This window comes from Fundulus heteroclitus, chromosome 7 (genome assembly GCF_011125445.2).
Source record: "Fundulus heteroclitus isolate FHET01 chromosome 7, MU-UCD_Fhet_4.1, whole genome shotgun sequence".
Lineage (NCBI taxonomy): Eukaryota > Metazoa > Chordata > Actinopteri > Cyprinodontiformes > Fundulidae > Fundulus > Fundulus heteroclitus.
The window spans coordinates 23,625,746-23,645,891 of NC_046367.1; the positions used below are offsets into that span (position 1 = coordinate 23,625,746).

Sequence of the window (20,146 nt, forward strand, 5' to 3'; positions counted from 1 at the left end):
ATTATTAAACCCCTAGGATGTTAATTGTTTTAAGTCAGAGCTGTTATTAGCGAGCGATAAGAGGGTCAAACGCATTCGGACAAGTGGTACTGGTCTGGAAACAAAGCTGGTAGAGATTTTGGGCCGCTAATAAGAAGGATTTTCTTTTACTTTTCTAACAAAGTTTTTATTTAAATCATTTAAAATACATATAGATATGTTTTGGAATTTTATTAACCCCACAGGGGGTTTTGAAGTAGATTCAAAGAGGCACCTTTAAGATACAATAAGCTTCATACAATACATCATGCATGAGAAGAAATAGGGGGAACCGCTAAAAGACATCCATTTTGCACCAAAATATTAAGTTACGGGATGAGAGCATAGAGCAGCTTAAGTAATTATGCTAAACCTAAAAGGTTTGACAACTTATATTGGGGATTACAGTAAGGGAATTACATAGAGGGGCCGTCTAAACGTAAAAGGAAAGTGGATAAGAACAATGTATGCTATAACATCAATGGGCGATAATTAGGATCATGGAAAAACTAGTGGGCGAAAAAGTTAAAGTAGGCATTACAGCAACAGTTAATAGCATAACCGACTGAACGAACGAGTGAGCAAGCTAATTTTTCAATATAAGCAGAATAACTGCAGGTTTAGAATAATGCCTTATTCTAATAAATAACTTGGGTAAATTAGGATTAAAGCACCAATGTAATTAGTTTGGAATTGTACGCAGTTACCTAAAAGGTGTGAGGAGACTTAACAACTATCTGTTTGAACACAAAATAGCACAATAGTTGTTCTTTAACTAAATGTTAAAACATCCAGAAGAAAAGAACACATAAACATAGTTTAGCCATCTATTAACCTAGTGGTCTTTTAGACCAGGATAATCTAACGATCGTCCTCTTGTACATGCAGAAAAGTAATGAGGTCAATTAGATTAGTTGGACGTTTGGTATCTGGTCAGGACAGCAGAAGCACTCCTGGACACAAGATGAGGATAACAGCTCCAACATGATATCAATGCATGAAGGTTGGCTCTGAGGAACATCAGAGCTGCAATGGCATCAGACAGTGACACTACTGCTGTGATAAAGAAAATCTTGAAAAGAACTATGCATGACTGCTTTGCTTCACAGGTGATGGAATTCAACTACAAGGTTTCACGAACATGACATGGAGAGGTTGGCGTTCAGGAAACGCACCTAAAACACACTCTTGGACTCTTTGGGGTAAATGGGCTCTAAAGGGGGACACTTAACAGGAGAGAAACTGAAAGCCTGGGCTTACGACAAGGGGACATTTCACAGACAGGGGGTGTGGACACCCAGGAATTGCTGCTGGGGTTTGAAAATGTCAGAGATTTGTCGCAGGTGGTGGAGTGTTTCGATGACCCAGGCGCTTGAAACCAGGTTGAACAGAGGAGACGACGTCGTGTTCCCACAGGGATTACCTGTAACCTAACACTGACTGTGAACAATTTTATGTTTGGGTTTGCTGGGGTTGCCAAAAGGAGCATCGGAGATGACTTTCTCTATCCTGACCAGGTTCACACTTAAAATGCAAAGAAAAAACAAAATTATAGAGGCCAAAACAAATACGGACACAGAGAAGTGTTTATACAAAGAATTCCACTATTCGTCAATTTAAGGTGCAGATACTAAGGCTAAACAAAGAATTAGAAGAAGGGCAAAACTTAAAGCTGATCATTTACCAACGGGTGGTCAATATTTAAGAGGGTTTAAAGGAACTGCACAATTTCTTCAATATTCACAACAGACAGTGATTGATGAAACAAAAAAGTAAATTCTAGAATGGGAATTTTTAATCTGCTGGGACAAGACGGTGTAAACATAAAGTAAGGATTTATAGATCACTGGGTGATATAAGATCACAAAGGTAATAATAATAAATGTATGAGAATGTAAGAAAATCACTCGGAGTAATGTCTGCTTAAAGTTTTTCAAGGATAAACTAAACACATGAGAACAAGAACTAGATACTTGTTAAAGGGTTGATTTACTTGGGGATATAATTATGCTTGGATGTATTATCAATTAAACTAATGTTGAATGACTGAAAAAGGTTTAAAGACCTAGAGCAGTATGGAGCTTCTTACATGGTCAGGGGGCGATGTGTTTAATAAGCAACAATGAGTTACTGCTCACAGCATACTACAGTTTAAAGGTTTGTTTCAAACAAGATTCAAACAGGGGGACATAAGATAAAACTAGGGTTGTTTACAAAAGCTGTCTGTTAAAACAAGCAGAAGTGATTAAAAAAAAAAAAAAAAAAATCAAGAATTAATGGGGTTAGAATTGCTCTTCGAGTCAGGTGAAGGGCGCATTCAACTACAAGTCTTTTGGGTTGATGCACGTCAAGCTGAAAGTGATTCACAGAACTACTTCCTGTCTCCGCCCTGGGCTACACCCATTTCCTGAATAGCAACCAATCACAACTCCGTGTGGGCGAGGGGCATGCACACACTTCCTTTCTCTTAGCTGAGCTTTTCAAAATAAGACAAGAAGTACATAGGGCTGCTTCTTATTAACATCACAACATTATTCTGCAAATATATATAGTGGAGCTTTCTTTTACAAACTTAAGGGTTTTTCTGTTGGACTTTTTAGAAAAATGTGAAGTATTTTGCAGCTGGTTCAGTAAGAAGTTTCTGAAAGGTTTTAATACAATTCCTTGTGTGCTAAATAAATTGAGATAAACTAGTCACAGTAGCCATGAAACATATGATGATAAATTTCTATTGCAGAGATTGTTCAACTGTTGGACAATTGTAAGGTGAGACACACATGGGAAAGAATTATAGAGAAATGCTGCTGCAGATAACGTTGAACTTTCAGATTTTTCTTTTATATAAGAGTAATGCAAGATCTAATGATTACAGTAAAGGAGGTTAAGCTAAGAGCACAATAATTGTGAACGGAAATATCTGGATGTGAAAGTGTTTGAAGAAGGTAAATGTAAAAAGGATTGGGAGTCTTGATAAGAACACTAATTACACCTTGTTTCTGTTATCCAACAGTAAACAAGGCCTGGTGTCTGCCAACCATCTCAACAGAGCATTTTACTGGGGATAAAATGCTTATTGCCTAAAAAAGGACAGGACTCTCATTACCATCCAACTAAATCGTTTTTGTCCATGCGGAGGAACCAAGAAAAGGACTGGGGATGAAGAAGCCAGAGACCTCTGATTCCTTATTCTTCAACGGGAGGAGTTGCCTGAAGAGACCCTAAGCGCGATTAGATTATTTTCTGCCTTGTGCCTGAATGGCCTGAAGGCTTCCTTAACTTTGCGTTATTGACGTACAGACTCTTTTTATATCACAAAACTGATTTTTTCCTTTCTCTTCTCCACTGACTTCCATCACCATGTTTGATTTTATGTGTTATGATGTTTATACTGTGATGTTGCATTATGATGATCGCTATGGCTTTATGACTAAGAATGGAAACTCTCTGTTACAGACACACACACCAAGACCTGCAGTTCTTGCTAACTTTTTGCTTTGTTATATAGAGAACCAGGATCTGATGGCTATCACAGATCCATAAGTTACTCGGTAAGGCTAATTTCTAGATTCAATACAGGGTGTCTTCTCGCTCAGATTGGCCCAGAGTGGGAGTGCCCTTGACTGGGGCTCCATCACTTTTTTGCCATTTCTTAGAGATGGTTTTTTGTGATGAAGACTCAGCCTGCCCTCTGATGCCCCCTACTGGTACTCCTGGATTTGTGAGGTTGAAAGCGATGGATGGTTTTCCATAGGAATGGAGAGTGGAGGACCGAGTAGGAGGTTTCTTGGGGTGGGGGTAGAGTAGACGAATTCGACCTTGGTTAATGAACAGGGTTTAGCTTACCATAGTCTAATGTAATTTTAAAATAATGTGCGCATAGGAACCTAAAACAGGCCTAGCTCGAATAGTTGAACCCTAAATTGTAGATAAAATGCTTGGACTGTGGGCTTGAGTAAAAAAGGCTGAATTATGATGTATTCATGCTGATTGATGCTAAGATGTTTCCATTGTGGTTTGTCCGGCCCTTTTCTTGGAACTGTTTTCGTTGTGATGTGCCTTTGGGGCACACCAACAGGGGGGGCTAACGGACAACTGGACTGTTTTTACAAAGTGCTTTTCAGTCACACCAGCAGAGATTGTGTGACCCCAGAGACTGAACCGCACTATCGACTGCCATGGAGATCACAGATGGATGGACTCTGGAAGCCGGAAGCTGACGTGCGTGGATTGCTTGGACTGGACGGAATGACCGACTGTTCTGGGAGAGGGACAGACTGAGAGTTGTCGTTCCACTGGTTGATCATCTTTGGTGATGTGCCATAATGACACATCATCAGGGGGTCTGTTAGGATATCAACAAGGTCAAGTGGAACGAGCTGTTTATCCCAGAACTACATGGCACACTTAGATGGCACTGACCCAAAAGATTGGCACATATCTATCAGATACCACCCTGGAGGTGACACAGCTTCCCTGCTGATGTCACAGTTTGGATGTGTACCGCCCTTGTATGGGTGTGTCCCGAGATCCCTTTATAATGTTTGTGTAATGAGCACTCGAGGCCTCCTGCCGATCAGGGGCCCATCAGCGCTGGTGTGACTGTAACTATTTCTCTGTCTTTACTTAGATAAAATATAACTAAAAGCATACTTGTCTGTTTTATGCGTCCTACATTCAAGGTAAAAAGTAAGTGGGAGTCGCCTGACTGGGTAAAACGAACTGGGTCCACCGAGGGTGCTTCACCGTAGTCACGGCACGGTGAAACAGTAACACAACACATTTTCTAGTCTAAGCGAAGAAAAAGACTGACCCACCTTAAATAGCTCTAAAACGATGCTCATGAACATCGGGGATTTGAAGAGTTATGGTTTCTATAAAGATGTTAAAGAGTTGAGTTAAAGCAGCAAAAATCTGAGTAATTTCATTACCACGTTTTAAAAGCTCCTCGTATTAAATGTTACTGGAACGTATGATTCATCTATTACAATTACAATGCTGATTATTGCCTGTCTGCTCCCCATTTCGATACCTCTGAACGGCTGACGAGTGATCAAATGCATATACTCGGAGTTCCCACAGCAAAGTTTGTTCTAGTCAGTGACCTGGAACAAGGTTTGGGATTTGGATGTTCCCTGTTCTCTCCATAAAATGAAGCCGTGAAAAGACATCCAAACTTCGGGGATCCGCGAGCAAAGGGTCTGCTTAGGTTCAATGTCAAGTTCAAAGCCTTTTCTCACAATGTAATCCAGAAGAAATTCCCCCCGAGACCCCGGCGGGGAAGTTATCGTTGCAGGGGTTTAATTTGACATCCAGTGCCAGTAAGTGTTGTGCTTTTAAAGTCAAGGATAGCGGTCGAATGGCTTCAAAGGGATCCCTGATTGGACGGCCGCGTCTTGAGAGAATCTCCCTCACAAAAAGCCAGCAGATAAGGGTGAAAAATTGTAAGGAGTCTGAGCACTAATGAGACTTGGGATAGTTGTTTTTGTTACCGAGACGGAGCTGAAATAGGAGCTGGTCTGGCTGAAGGGCTTGTTGTGCATCCGTGAGTTTTCAGTCATATCGGGTGACAGAGAACACCTGTTGGGATCAAACTCGGATGAAATCATCGTTTATTACTCACACCGGCGCATCGTTTTGCTCGGCGCGGCGCGAGTCGAGGCCTCGCGGAGTTCACGGCGAAGGATTTTTATTGAAATCTGTAACGACGACGCCGGCCGAACCAAATCGCGCTGTGGCGACACAACACAAATAGAACTTTTATCCTGGCGAGCGACGCCTCGGGATAATTTATGCAGATTGTCACAACTGTAGACCGCGTCCTAAATCATCCGTTCTTTTTTTTTTTTGACGCCTCTCTTTGGCCATCCATCAGCGAAGACAGGGCCCGGATCCACAAAGGGAGCTAATTTTGCTGTGTGACAACATGCCCGTCACAGAGAGCCTCAGCAGGATGTTGCCCCAGCTGTCCAGACCTGACCCCACCGTTTCAGGGACCAACGAGGGAATAATTATAGGTCAGGGCTTCATCCCTCTGACTCACCACGACATTCCTCCACTCTCCCAACATTATGCAGAGCCGAGGACTGTCAAGGACTCCGGCGGATGAATTCTTTCCAGATATCCGGTGGGACTGGGGGACGAGGCTGAGCGGGGGGGGGGGGGGGGTCCAAGAACGCGCAAAAGGTGAACTGAGCTGTATTGTTGACAGCGGAGTGACTCGAGGAGCATGTAACGAGGACGTGCATCACAGAGATTCATTATGGGTGTTGTCAGCGGACGAGTCGGAGCAGGTGGCCCGGAGGCGTGTTTCATTGTCTAGAATACTGAGAGGAGCTGAGAGGACAAAACTCCTTTTATCTTTCTGGATATCAGTCCTCCTTTTGAAAATGTAAATCTTCTTTTCTTCTGGGATTTTCACTAGGATTAAATGCATCCCCTTTTTTGCATTTAGTCTTGCCTATGTCATCCTCCGCCTTTAAATAATGGAAAGCCCCCCTCCTTTTTGGTCTAGACCTTATTGAGTCCTCGCCATGTTGTGAGGGGAAATGACTTCAAAGGAGAGCCAAGATGGCTTTTAAAAGCTAACAGGTCCTTGGATAACTTTAGTACCATTATACTTTACCAGCACCAAGATAAAAGGCCGCAATGTAAAGGAAATGTGCACTACTATCAAACCATAAGGAATACATGTATGAACTGGTGGTTAGATGCCATTAAGAAGAAAATCTAATTAATTAGATTTGTATTGAATTTATCTCGATTGATTTCCTTTTAAGCAGACTTTCACGAAAAAGAAATATTTCACACAACAAGAAAAGTTTTCCATTCACCCATCCATCCATTCTTCCATTGACTATACCCTCTTATCCATGCAGGGACACGGGGGATGGGGTGCCCATCTCCAGCCCTTAAACAGGAGTACCCCTTGGAAAAGTCGCCACTCCATCACAGGTCAATATAGAAACACGCTGGACAAACGACAATGCACCTTCACACTCACCCCGAGAACATTTAACCTAATATTCATGTTTCTGGACTGCAGGAGGAAGCCTGTACTGGAAGGGAACTCACACTTACATGGTGATAACATGTAAGCTGCATGCAGAAAGAGCCCAGACCAGGGCTGGAAGCTAGGGCCTTTTACATTCTGCAACATTCTTCTCAACGCAAATACCTGTAGTTTGACAACTGAATCAAATGAAATGCAACGAACCACTTAAAAGGAAGCTGTATTTTCTATGAACCATCCATGATTGATTCAGGCAGTGGGAGAGAGCAAGAAGTTCAGGAGATAACAGGAAGGCTGAACCAAGTACAGCACTGTTGCTTTGTTACATCCTTTTGAGCTTTCAGCCTCTGTCTGCTGAAACTTGTCTGTTCTAAAAACAATGCCAGCCTTGTGGAAATCTCAGAGTTCCGGTAAGAATTTACATTTTTGAATGAGCCTTTGGTAATGCTAGCCATGCTACATCGCCAATCACTTGTAAAAGAAGCTAAAGACAGTTTAAAATGCGAGCTCCTTAATCATTTTAATTTCATCAAACACACTATGTTGCCTTAGCTCCTAATACAAACAAATAATAACCACATATGGCAGGAAGTTTCAAAACAATATTTTTGTCTTATTTTGGTTCATAAAGAGAACACGTAATTGGCTAAAATCAGGACCGGTAGGGTGAAGGTTTACGAAAAACTAAGATCCGAAATCGGTCACATAATTTTGATCAGCACCTCTCTCATCTAATCATCGGTGCAGTATCACAAAATACTGTGATAAAATATCACTTCTATATTTCCCATCCATACCTGGTAGAGAAGCAAGGTTATCAGCACTACCACCAGGTGGCAGTAATGTACCAAGCTCTTCGCTAATAGATACATTTCCTGCCAGGGAGGCTTGCAAAGATAAAACTACGGCAGCAGGAAGGTTCCATCTTTCTCACGGGGACCCGCTCCTCCGTAGGGATTCACTAGACAGGCGGAAAATACAGAGGTTAACGAAGGCTTGCCTGCGCATAGGCAACCCCCTCTTCTTAATTACAGAGGACGTTTCTGCAGCAGGGACTGTGGTAAACAGATCATACATACAGCTAGGCCTGTCACCCTAAACAATAAATCAATTAATCGCAGGACAAATTTTAATAACATGATTAATTAACATAAGCTTGATAATTTGTGTACACGTGCTTGCTTTCCCCCCTTGTTTTTCCTCCTCTCTCTCAGAGACCGGATAACAAAAGGTTTCTGTGCGGTGCATAGGTGTCTACTCACACCTTCCTTCTCATTTCCTCAGTGTGGGAGGAGTTAAATCTTGTGTCTGGTAGGTAAATGCTCAAAGTTTAGCATGAGAGCTAGGGCTGTGCATAAAAATCGATATAAAGATTAATATCGATATTTTTAAAAACGATTTAATATCGATATTCTGGCTTTCAATATCGATATACCTCCCAACCTCTAGGGGGCGTTATTACAGCGCAACCATTACAGTTCACAGCGAAGGAGAGCAAGTGAGACGAATTTGTGGAATGGCCGACAGGATTTTAGAAGCTCCTTTGTCCCTAAAATCAGATGTTTGGGCACATTTTTGGTTTCTGTGACACGTTAAATGCATTGAAGCAAATGCACTTTATTTTCCTGTTAATATGTCTGTGATCAATAAATAGAACATAAACATAATATTTGGCTGATTTTGGTGATTGAATCACTGAGCGTTAATTCAAAGTAATAAATATCGATATTGGAATCAAAGCAAGCTGAGCTATGTATCGAGAATCGTATCGTATCGTGAGCTGTGTATCGAGAATCGTATCGAATCAGCTCATCCTAGATAATACCCAGCCCTAATGAGAGCCTCGTGAGGGAGAGCCAGAGAAACGCTGGTTTGAAAAGAAAATTGAAGGAAAAATTAACTTGTGTCAAAGCCGAACACTTTTTGATTGGATTTAAGCCAAATGACGCCGGCTAACCACTTGGATCTATCTGAGGCGGTATTTAGAGAAGATAAATTTGTGACAATATTATGATTTATCGCGATAATTTAAAAAAAAAATAATATCGTCCAGCAAAATTTGTGACCACGACAGACCTACATACAGCTAATAGCCATTAAAGGGGAAACCTTAGCTAACAGTAGCTCTCGTTACGATGAATGTGATAAATTAATGTTCATATCAACGTTGAACAAAGTAACAAAAAATGATTTTGTTGTTTTTACCTAAAAGTCAGTTCCTAAAAGATTTTTACTACTTTTTTTAATTGATAGTAATTATTTCTAAGGGCGGGCACTTCTGAAAGCGAGTTAATATGCGTTCGATGACGACATTTTATTTTTATTTTCTTTCAACATGGCGCTGCGCGGACAGCTGCCAGTCATCTCGGCTTGTGAGTTTCTCCAATATGAGAATTTCTCCAATATGAGATCAATAAAGCCTATCTTATCTTATCTTAACATAAAAAGGTGCTTCGGCGATCTCAAGACAACTGGTTTAAAGTTGTCTCAACACCGGTGGGAGGGCAATTTGTCAGCTGAGGTAGGTCGGGGTGAGGCGGTGCTGAGATTTACAGGCAGGACAGTCGTGTTCTTACAGAGCACACGCGCACACGCGCACACACACACACACACACATACACACAAGTTAAGCCAAGCTACATAGACCTCCATTCATCTGCTGCCTTTACTGATGAGAACCCCCCCCCCCCCCTCACACATGAGACTAGCACGGGGCTGTGGTTTGATCCCCCACCGCAGGTTGTTTAATATCAAATGGTGAAAACAACTGGATGTGGAAATAACTACTTTCCAGTTGCTTTTTTTTTTTTTTTTTTGCGCCTTCGCTCTGCCTGAAACAAATCCATCAAGCGATGATGCTTAGAGTTTTTTTTTTTCCAATTGGAAATGAACGCGTGAATTTAAAACGTGTGAGGTTTTTATTGCTTCGAATGTAATAACAAGAGCTCATGGACACACCTTGTTTTTGGCTTCACATGTCCCCACATAAATAATCCACTACAAGGCCGATGCTTTCAGAATACATTATTGCGCGGGGCTCCCAGCTCGCTCTTAATATTTAAAAGTGTCCGAGAGCTGATATTTATGACTGGGTGTTCCCCCCTGCTCTGTCTATTGTACTGCGGGTGACAAGTTCCCCAAAAGTGGAGTAAAATGTCAATAAATCTGTGTTTGGAAATGCTATTACATCAATAAATCTCCAGTTGCCATAAATCTGACAAGCAACAGACTACCCGTGAGTTTCCCCCCAACTCCGCAGCTTCATGCTTGTTTCCATTTCGCACTAATTCAGAAATGTGGCAATTAAAACAAAGTCGCTCGTTTTTGTCCTGAATCAAGACGTGTGGGTGCTCATAACATCTGTAACAACATGTAAATCCTCCAGTGTTCGCATGGTGATTAAATTAAAGCCAATAGAAAGAACAGAGCCCAGCTGCTGAATGCGTTAAAAAAAAGGGGGGAGCAAATTGTCTTTTGTTCCAAGACCAAAACTAGTAGCAGCTCATATAGATTACTAGATGCTGAGCAGAGACAGTTAAATATCAGGAAACGCGGGAGAAAGGAGCTCTGCTTTGACATACAGCCGAGACGTTTCATTTCCATTAAAATGGAAAAGCATTGTGTGTCTTGGTTTGCTCGGTGAGTATTAAATGACCCCCCCGAAGGATGTCTGAGTTGAATTAGGAGGTCTGTCGTCTCAATCACCGGAGTGGAGCTGCGAGCTGCCCGCTGGGCCCGTCGCTGTAATAAGACCTGAGAGGAAGCAGATCCACCTGTAGGTTTGTGCTGACTGAGCGCGGTCGGCTGCCGCGCCGACGCTACGTTCAGGCTTACTGCGTTTAGCCTGGAGATAGAAATCGGCCCTACGCCGCAAACGGGCCAATTGTCACTTGTTCTGCTCTTCTCCGTGAACGGCAGGTCGAATGCTGAAAGATCAGACTTTTTTTTTCCTATTCTTCAAATGCACTCAGACCAAGTACGGCCAATATTTTTGGTGGGCAAATGCATCAATCAGCAGCATTCACTTAACAAGTTTTCATTTAGTGTGAAAGAAATTTAAAAAAAAATAAAAATGACTATTTGCTGTGATGCTTCAAATATTTCATTGTGTAGTTTCTTCTTTTTCTATAAAAAGGTGCACCGATCAGGATTTCCACGCCGATACCGATTTATTTCTGGATTTCTTTGCGGTTGGATCTACCAGTCCTAGTTTGTAAAGACTAATCCCCCCAAGAAAAAAAACATACAAGAAGAGTGTGCAGCTGGCTTTAGTTTCAAAACTGAAGGGATTTAAAGATGCATACCATTCATGCATTGAAGCATATGCTCAAAACATTTATCGGATTTTTGTTGAATAAAAAACATCAATTGGTACAAGCTGTTGGGGGATATGTTTGTAGAGGGAAAATATGGGAAATTTGTCAATTCCGATACCGGAACGGTTTTTTGGTAATTCACTTAATTGTTGGAAACCCAATTTCTACCTACTGCATGTTAGTCCTCTTATTAGGGCTGGACGATAAATCGATTTTATCGATGAATTCGAATTTGCAATTCTTTAAGATTTAATTTTTGCAAAAATATTCTTTTGGTCAATGCACTCTCTGTGGTTACCATGAAACTTTGCATTATATATATATCAATAGCTCGCATTGTTGAAAGTATGTTTAGGAAAAAATATTGTCAAAAAGGAAACTGTTTTAACCTAAGAAGAGGCACTTGAATTTATTAATTGACTTATTTTTTTTTAAGTTAATTTGAAGATATACCAGTGAAGTGACTTTTAGATGTGCAATACCACAAGCAGCAAACATTTTGTGTCATAGTTTCATTGTTTACTATGGCGGAGCCTACCATTTGGTTTTGGCATGTGTCAAAGCTGCATTAGTTGCACTTTGAATTCAGGTCAAACTCCAGATGAGATGTTTTTAAAAGTTATTAAAAATAATAACAACAAATTAGTTTTCATGAAATGAAAGGTAAAAATAAATAAATAAAATACCAGCTCTACTTCTTATGTGCTTCAAAGCTTTATTTGATTTTCAAAGTGTATGAAAATCCTTGTTGATTCGTTTGCAGACTGAAAATAGAGGTCTACGTTTTAATGCCCTCAACGAAAAATAAAATCAGTCTTTCAAGTTTTGAAAATTGGCTGATTATGATGTCTGACTGATCTTTTGGCACACCTCTGATTTTCTCATTCCAGTCTACTGCCTGTGACACATCTTTTTGCTCTTTTGTGTGTTGATAGTCCTCGGTGAAAAGAAATTAACCCGGCCAACATCAGAATGAGAGAGACAGACCTCAAAGAAAAGAGGGAATCGGCATCAGCCAGCCAAAGCCTGATTGGTGCATGTCTAATTTAGCCAGATTGCCTGCGCTTAGCGGGAAGGTGACCTCCTCAAAGCAGCATCAGTAAAGCGGTGTGTCTCCTTCGGAGGCTTTTGAGGTGTGATGCTGGCGTTTACTGGCAGAGCCAGGGGGGGTAGAGGGCAGGAAAGGCGGTGGCCATATGTTTTCACAGCTGAACAGACCCCCCATTCTGACATGAAAGGACTACTGAGACCACAGTGCAAAAGACAATACTCCCAGGTATGTCTATTCTTGCTTAAAACCGCCTTACTTATCACTAACCAGCCTCTCTTTAGACAAACGCTTCCCTCTTATTTCCCCTCCCTCCCCGAGGATCGCCTCAGACTCCTGGACTCTGCACTCAATTATGTTGACTATTAGCTGTTCATTAGAGGTGAGGCTCCAACGGTTATTTGACTTTTTTAGCTGATGACTAATTTAATTCCCCGACTTTGCAACCTTGGGCCGCATCGCTCTCCTGGAATCTGGTCAAAACAAATCCCCCGCTGCCGCTCGCCAAGCTGCACTCCTAGGAAACCCTGTTGTCAGACTATTTCTGTTGAAAGCCTCTTCACTTCTACTTCTATCACTACTACAGGAGGCTGAAATCGGCGAGGCCACATCGCATCCCTCCAGCTACGCTGCCAGGGACCGACCAGAGCGACAAGCATGGCGCGGCCGTGTCAAGGCTTTAAAAAGTTGTTTCGGATCCATGAAAGTTAGCCGTCATATCGCTCCTAAAACTGGAAGTCCTTTTAATGAGACGCCAGAGGAAGTGACCCGGGGTTCTGACTGGAGTTGAGCAGAGGCGCCCCTCCCCGTCTTGTTGCTGCACACTACCAATCAGCTGGGTAAAGGAAGGCACCTACGTTTACCCCTCGTTTATTAGCAAAACAATCTTGGCTGTTTGGAAATGTTCCCAGTCTCAAAAAAAAAAAAAAAAAAAAAAAGGGTCATTACATGGAAACCCATCTGTCTCATGAAGGTGGCGCTGTTTCGAAGGCAAAACATGTCAGTTAGGTAGCCATTAAGATAGCCTGACTATTTACCCAGCTGGCCTCATCTTGATATCACAGTTTGTGTTACTTTACAAAGAGCAGGAAGTTCAATATGTAACAAAATCCAAGCGGTAATAGTCGGTACAGATGGCATTGTTACAAGTGCAGTAATCAAACACCATAAATGAGTTTGATTGGGAAACTAGCTGCTTTCTCTGCTGTTTTAAAAAAAAAAAAAAAAATCACGATCGCAAATAGATCATGTTACAAGCATTTTTTCTTTCAAATCCCTGTGTGGTATTTTCACTCAAAAGTTCTCCCGTCGTGAGAATCTAGCGCCGGCCCCCGTAGACCCCGTGTTGTCTGCAGGAAGCAGCACAGAAGCGCCAATGAAAGTGGAACATAAAACGTAACGAACAAGGCAACGTGCTCCGTTCAGTCCTTCAGCCCTAATTGCTAGAGGTGCAACAATGAATCAGGCCGGAATGGAGAATCACAATCTGACCAGTTTTTGCTTTGACTGGGTCTGACTTGCCAGTCACTGAGCTGGTAACCCTTGATCTGCACTGATTGGTGATCAACAGGTCAAATACTGAAAGGAAAAATCAGATGCTTTAAAAATAAGAACTCCCACCATGATCACTCTATAAAACACATGAACCAATTTGCATGAGCATCGATAGACTTTTGTGAGGAATCTAACTAAAATCCAATAAAGGTTGGGGACCTTTGATACACAAACGGGAAGAATCTCGACTTGAAATTCCCTGCGTTTTTCCCATTGGATTCAAAACTACAACCTCTACCAAAAGAATCTGCATAGTGCCTTTCTGGTATGTTATAAATCTGAATCAGTAACGAAAAATTGATCTTCATTGTTATCCGGCTCCGAGATGTTTCCAAATAAATAGGGATTCTGCACCTTGAGAAAAAGACAAGCTTTAAAAAATGCTAATGGGTGGGAGTAAAGGCAGCCAGACACCAGATAGATAGCTGGAGAGAAGGGAGAAAAAGAGAGAGAAGGGGAGGGGGGGCGATCAGTGAGTCCAGTTCTTTTCTCCAGGGGTCCTGGGAGAGAGAACAGTGCATTCAGCAGAGGGTGAAAAACAACTTCTGACACCGCGTACCAAAAAAAAAAAATCAACCTAAAAACGCACAGCTAATTTCTACTGGATCCCAGCCAGGGCTGCATCACAAGCACCACTATACAGATCACCCAGTCGAACAAGGTGGCGACCACATTTGTGCTGAAAAGAGATGATCTCTCATTTTCCAGTAATTAGCGAGTAATGAATGGAAACTGGCTGCGCTTGGAGCTATTAATCATCTCCAAGTCTCGAGAAAAAAAAAAAAAACAACACAGCAATGGTGTTAATTAGGCTTGCGTCTGTTTTACAGAGACAGTTATCCATCCCTCTGTTGGTGGCAACAACTTTGCAAGCAACTCGGTGACACTTTTTCTTCTTTTCCTTCTCAATAACGCAAAACTAATTTGTCTGATCAACTATGAATAGAGCTCCCATTAGTGCCCCGCTCCTGTTTCACACACCCCTTTCAACGGAGCCAAGGAGAGAACAGGTTTTATTAATGATGAGAAGCATCGACTCCTACTAACACACACACGCAGCCGTGCGCTTTCTTTTTTATTTTATTTTAAATGGGTCCGATCCGCTTGTGCAGCGACCACCCCGCGCGTCTCGTCTCGTCTCGTCTCGCCTCGCCGTACCTGCGTGTGCTTGAAGAACGCGGAGATGCGGGTGATGTGCAGGCTGAGGCACCTCGAGGCGCATCTCGCTCGGTAAACGCTGGCGGTGAAGAAGGAGTCGTCCTGCTTCCTCGCAGAGACGCTCGTCAGGGCCGTAATCCACAACAACAACAGGGGCACACATGCGCTCGCGCTCCCGGTAAACATCGCTGCCGCCGCTGTCTGTCCTTTTTTTTTCTCTCGCTCTCGCGCCTCCACGAGCTCGGTGAACACACTGCCGCGCGGAGCTCCGCCGGAGAAACTAAAGAAACTTCCAATTATACGCCGGGGAGGGGCCACGGGGGCTCGTGCGCCCCGCGATTGGACGAGGCCAAGGTGAGTGACGTGCGCGTGGAGCGCTGAAGCAGGTAAAAAAAAAAAAAAGACTCGCACCACAGGCTGGTTGGAAGGGGAGGGATAAATACACGGCTCTTAAACTCTAATCTAATAGAATAAACTTTTATGACAGCTGTGTCTTTTTCCCCCCCTTAACTCAAGCACAGTGAAGCAGGAGTCACGCGGACTGCGTGGCCACTTCATTAGGTACACCTGTTCAACCGGCTTTTTAAAGGGACGTAGGGAATCAGCCAATCACGTACCGGCAACTCAGAGCGCTTAGGCATCGAGACGCGTTAAATCCAAGCTGAGCATCCGAAAGAGAAAGGCACTTTTTCAAAGGTTGGGAAACGAACCGTCTTGAGACTTGATTTCAGCTGCAACGTTCAGAGTTTGTTGCATATTTTCTTGTGGCGGTTGTACCATCCGAGCATCATTTAATCTCCACATCTTAACTGAGTGTTATTGCTGTCTGTATCCATATGAGCTCCGTGTACGCATCTTTTAGTGGCCACTTCCAGCAGGATAATGCACCACATCACAGAGATCATGGCAGTGAGTTCATTCTACCCCGATGGCCTTAAAGCTATAGTTGGTAATCCTGTTGAGAAACACTTTTTGTTACACTGGGTAAATTTGTCCTTCCTTCCTGAAAGTAGCTAATACATTATGTATTCAGAAAAAAGGAGGTTAAAAAACATCCTCTGTGGGAGCTGCGGGCCTGTAAATACTCTAACCAATCTTTTGGATTTATCACTAGATCTCAATCCAATAGAGCTCCTTTGGGATGCAATGGACAGGGAGGCTCACATCATGGATCTGCAGCACCTGCGTGGAGCTGTCATGTCAGTATAGACCAAAATCTCTGCATCGAATCTATGTCTGATAGCAGAAGTGGGTTATAATGAACTTGCAGTGTACTGTTTGCATTGTTTTCATTGTACTTGTATAATGTGCCCAAAACTAGAGCAACACATTTTAGCCACTGTGCCATTTCAAAGTCTCGGAACCGTCACCTCTTGGGGACTTATGGCGCAGTTTACACCGTGTTCAAATCTTTTAGCCAAACCTGAGTATTTTTGTACACAAAAAAAGGAGCACAATTATTAGGCATCTATTCATGAAGAATAAGAACGCAACAAGATTTGAAAAACACAGTTTTCCCATTTCACTTGTTTCTTTCCAACCGGTTAAAACGAGAATGTGAGACGAATGACCAGCTGGAGACGGGAGTCATGTTTGAGTCCATCTTCCACCCACAAAGGTCAGACTGGTTCATCTTTGCCAAGACAAGAGGCCATCCTGGCAGCCCACCTCCACTTTTTTGACGGTGCTTAACATGTATTGAGGTCCATGCGTAGGTCGCTTGACGTTTTAAGGTGAAAATTAATATCTAGCTGGAAAGTTACTTCGGCGATCAACATTTAGTCATTCAACGCAAAATACCCAAACTATCTACATGTAGGGGGACACCTGTCTTTGCTTACATATTCATGTAGGAGCCATGTAATGTAAACCGTGGCAGGTTTTTCTGCATACCCCCCCCCCCCCCACCCACACACACACACACACACACACACACACACACACACACACACACACACACACAGACGCCTGCCAACATCCCAGGGAAGCCCCCTTTCCCCTCAAGCCTTCTTCTCCTCCACGTTTCACAGTAGCTTGGAAAAACAATTCTACATGGAAAACCATTAAAAACCATCCCGAGTAAATTCCTCAGGATGGACTCCCAACTTCTGGCAGCCATTCCTCGCCTCAGGTATGGAGAAAATATGACATGATGTAGGAAAAGCTTGAAATCCTCCCTATTTACGGGAGTTAAGGAACGGGGGTTTAATTAGAAAGTTCCCTCGAGGGTTTACGAGGCACCCCCGCTCTTGTCAGCTCCTGGACTATTTTCCTGAACCCCATTACAGCAGCAGCGGCAGCAGCAAATAATGGAGTTTTATAGGTGTTGCTCTTAAACCGTATGCAGAGTGGGAGGGAACACTGACTCGCACACCATCATTAGATCTGGCCTGAGCGCACGGTCTCGCCTTGGGCTGCTTGTGTGTTGAACCTAACGGGTTGACCCGCGTCTCTCGGCCCGAAACAGGAAATATGCCTTTATTAACACGTCCTAAACTGTTTCCAGCAATGATTCGGGCATCAGGGAATATGTCTAGAAATTCCCACCGGACGCACAAACCCGGCTCGCCATTGAGAGGAAGAAAAAAAAAGAGGGAGAGAGGGGAGTGGATCTCAACTGGACTGTTCCGCTGCTGCAAAAACATCGCCTGATGGCTCCCTAACCGTAAGAGTGATGTGCACTCATTTCCCTGGTGGTCCCAGACATACAATGGAACTTTTTGGTGAGGTATCCCTCGTTACTCTTAAAACATTTAAACACGGATGTCTGTGTACCTTAAAAAACTGTGTAATGGCTTAATTTGTTGCCTTATTACAGCCATGTGTGGTGGTGGTGCTGGTGGTGGTGTTGGGGTTTTATGGTGTGCAGTGAAGGAAATACACTGTCTGTGTGCGGTCCTGATGTCTCCTGCAGCCTGTGGGACACGTATCTCTCTGACGCCATGCTTTCATTGACTGGGAAAAGCCCCCCCCCCACCTAACCCCTACACCCCACCCCCAAAACCCAACCCCCCCGGTGCTGAACTCAGGGTGTAAGGGCTAAAGAGGCAAACTGAGTTCATACTTTTTTTATATAAGTTGTTCCTTACTTCTATAAATGAACCGTCAATCTATATCCCAGATGAGTCAAATATTTCTAAACATAACATTTACAGCACCTCGCAAAGATTTTAATGGAGGTTGAACCCTTTTTAGATTTAGCCCCACCACCACCGCCCCCCACCCCCTGAATGGGAAAGTGGGCCTGGACAATGGATGGACAACCAAAAACTTCAACACATGACGGGACAACACAACATATAGCAAAATTGTGAAGTGGAAGGAAAATGCTATGTGTTTGTTTTTTTTTTGTTTTTTTGTTGTTGTTTTTTTTTGGGGGGGGGGGGGTTGATTGCTCGTTTTTGTTTGTTTGTTTACATTTTTCCAAACACACATCTGAAAAGTGCAGCATGAACAAACCATTGTATGCTGCATTAGCTCAGCCGGACTGGATGGTGAGAAGCCGGAAACAACTCTGACCAGTTTCGTTGTCTGAATATGAACATCCCCGCAGCATGATGCATGATGTCTGTTTGTTTGTTTTACCACACGTGGCGTTTTTCAGTAAGACCAAACTTCTCCGTTTTAGTCTCATACGGCTTCAGCGCCTTCGTCCACACTGCAAATGTGACTTATTTGGGTTTCCTGTCAACAACCTTCTTCCTTCTTGCCACTTTCCCATACTACTGCTCCTAGCTATACATGCGGTGTTTTGCATCCCACAACTTTTACTTTTACTACCGGTTCAGAGCTCATTCCGGTGCTTCTCCCCTAGATAAACCCACCAAAAGAGCTACTACTGCCATTCTTCTCAAATCCTCAGATGAGTGCTCACGCTGAGCCAGGTAACCCCCTATTGAGGGAGAGTTTTCCTTCCCACTGCTTCTATATACACGTTCAGTATCAGCGTTGCCAGATCTTGCGAGAAAAACAACCGACCAGCTCTATGATAACAGGCCCAAAAGAAGCGCAACAAGCAACCCACCACACTCTGAAAATGTTTGTATATACATTCATACAGTATATTGTGTATGTACTGTATGAATGTATATACATACATGGGGAAAGGGGGGCGGCAAAACCCACAACCAGCGACTCACAACATTTACAAGGGATTTCTGAAGAAAACAAGCCCAAAGTGGCTTATAATTATCGAACTTGGCAACACTGATCAGTGCTTACTCTAACTAGCTGGGACAATAAACTGAACTTGGCTGCTCCACGCAATATTATAACTGGGATCAAATTAGAACGGAAATAAGTGAATTTACCCATAGGACTGGATTGAATCGGCTGTATTGGATCTGTTGTTTCTTGAGGTGACGTTTATTGTGAATTAGTGCTTTATAGATAAACCAAATTGAAATGAAATTCATCATCATCTCCATTATGCTGTTTGTTTACCGTTTGTTTTCTCCAACAAACCTCTGAGGCCTTCGCAGAACAGCTGGACTAATGCTGAGATTAAATTTAACTGAGGTGTATTCATTTAGATGACTTCTTTTTAAAAGGCACTTGTTTACATTGGGTGTTATTTGGGTGTATCGTGTTAAAGATGCGTGAACGTAAATGCACGGCACACTTCTCAGATACTCATTTGTACAAAAACAAGAAAAGAAATTGAACGTCACACATTGCAGAGCCCTCGGAGGCGTCTTAATACTTTTGTGAGGCGCTGTGTTTCTTCTTTAGAGATGCATAAAGTCTACTGTTTAAAACTCACATTTCTGGTAATCCGCCGTTACATCCTCCCCTTTAACTAATTATTTTAATGAAGAGCCATCTTTCTGTTCTCCCCTTCAGGCTCAGTCTGTCCTTTCTCCCTAAAATAACATCAACATTATCAGTCGATATCCCGAGGCTCCGAACAACAAAAACAGGCTTTGACTGAATATTTTTTTGGTTCACTTCCAATCCAATTACCTCACAATGCGATTCGTCGGCTTTTCGGCTAAGCTGTTTGTTCAGAAACATGCCGGGCAACAAAGAGCTCCCACTTCAGAT

At 42.8% G+C, this 20,146-nt stretch overlaps 1 protein-coding gene across 2 annotated transcripts in view; it reads right to left on the reverse strand.

Moving 5' to 3' along the window:
* Positions 1-15,393, reverse strand: part of LOC105938286 (anosmin-1) — an 82,711-nt gene extending 67,318 nt beyond the window's left edge. For both annotated transcript variants that reach the window (XM_036139223.1, XM_012879967.3), the window contains exon 1: positions 15,104-15,393. In XM_036139223.1, the coding sequence (XP_035995116.1) occupies positions 15,104-15,289 (186 nt within the window). In that variant the 5' untranslated portion in view covers positions 15,290-15,393. The remainder of the gene's footprint in view (positions 1-15,103) is intronic.
* Between the last annotated feature and the right edge of the window lie 4,753 nt (positions 15,394-20,146).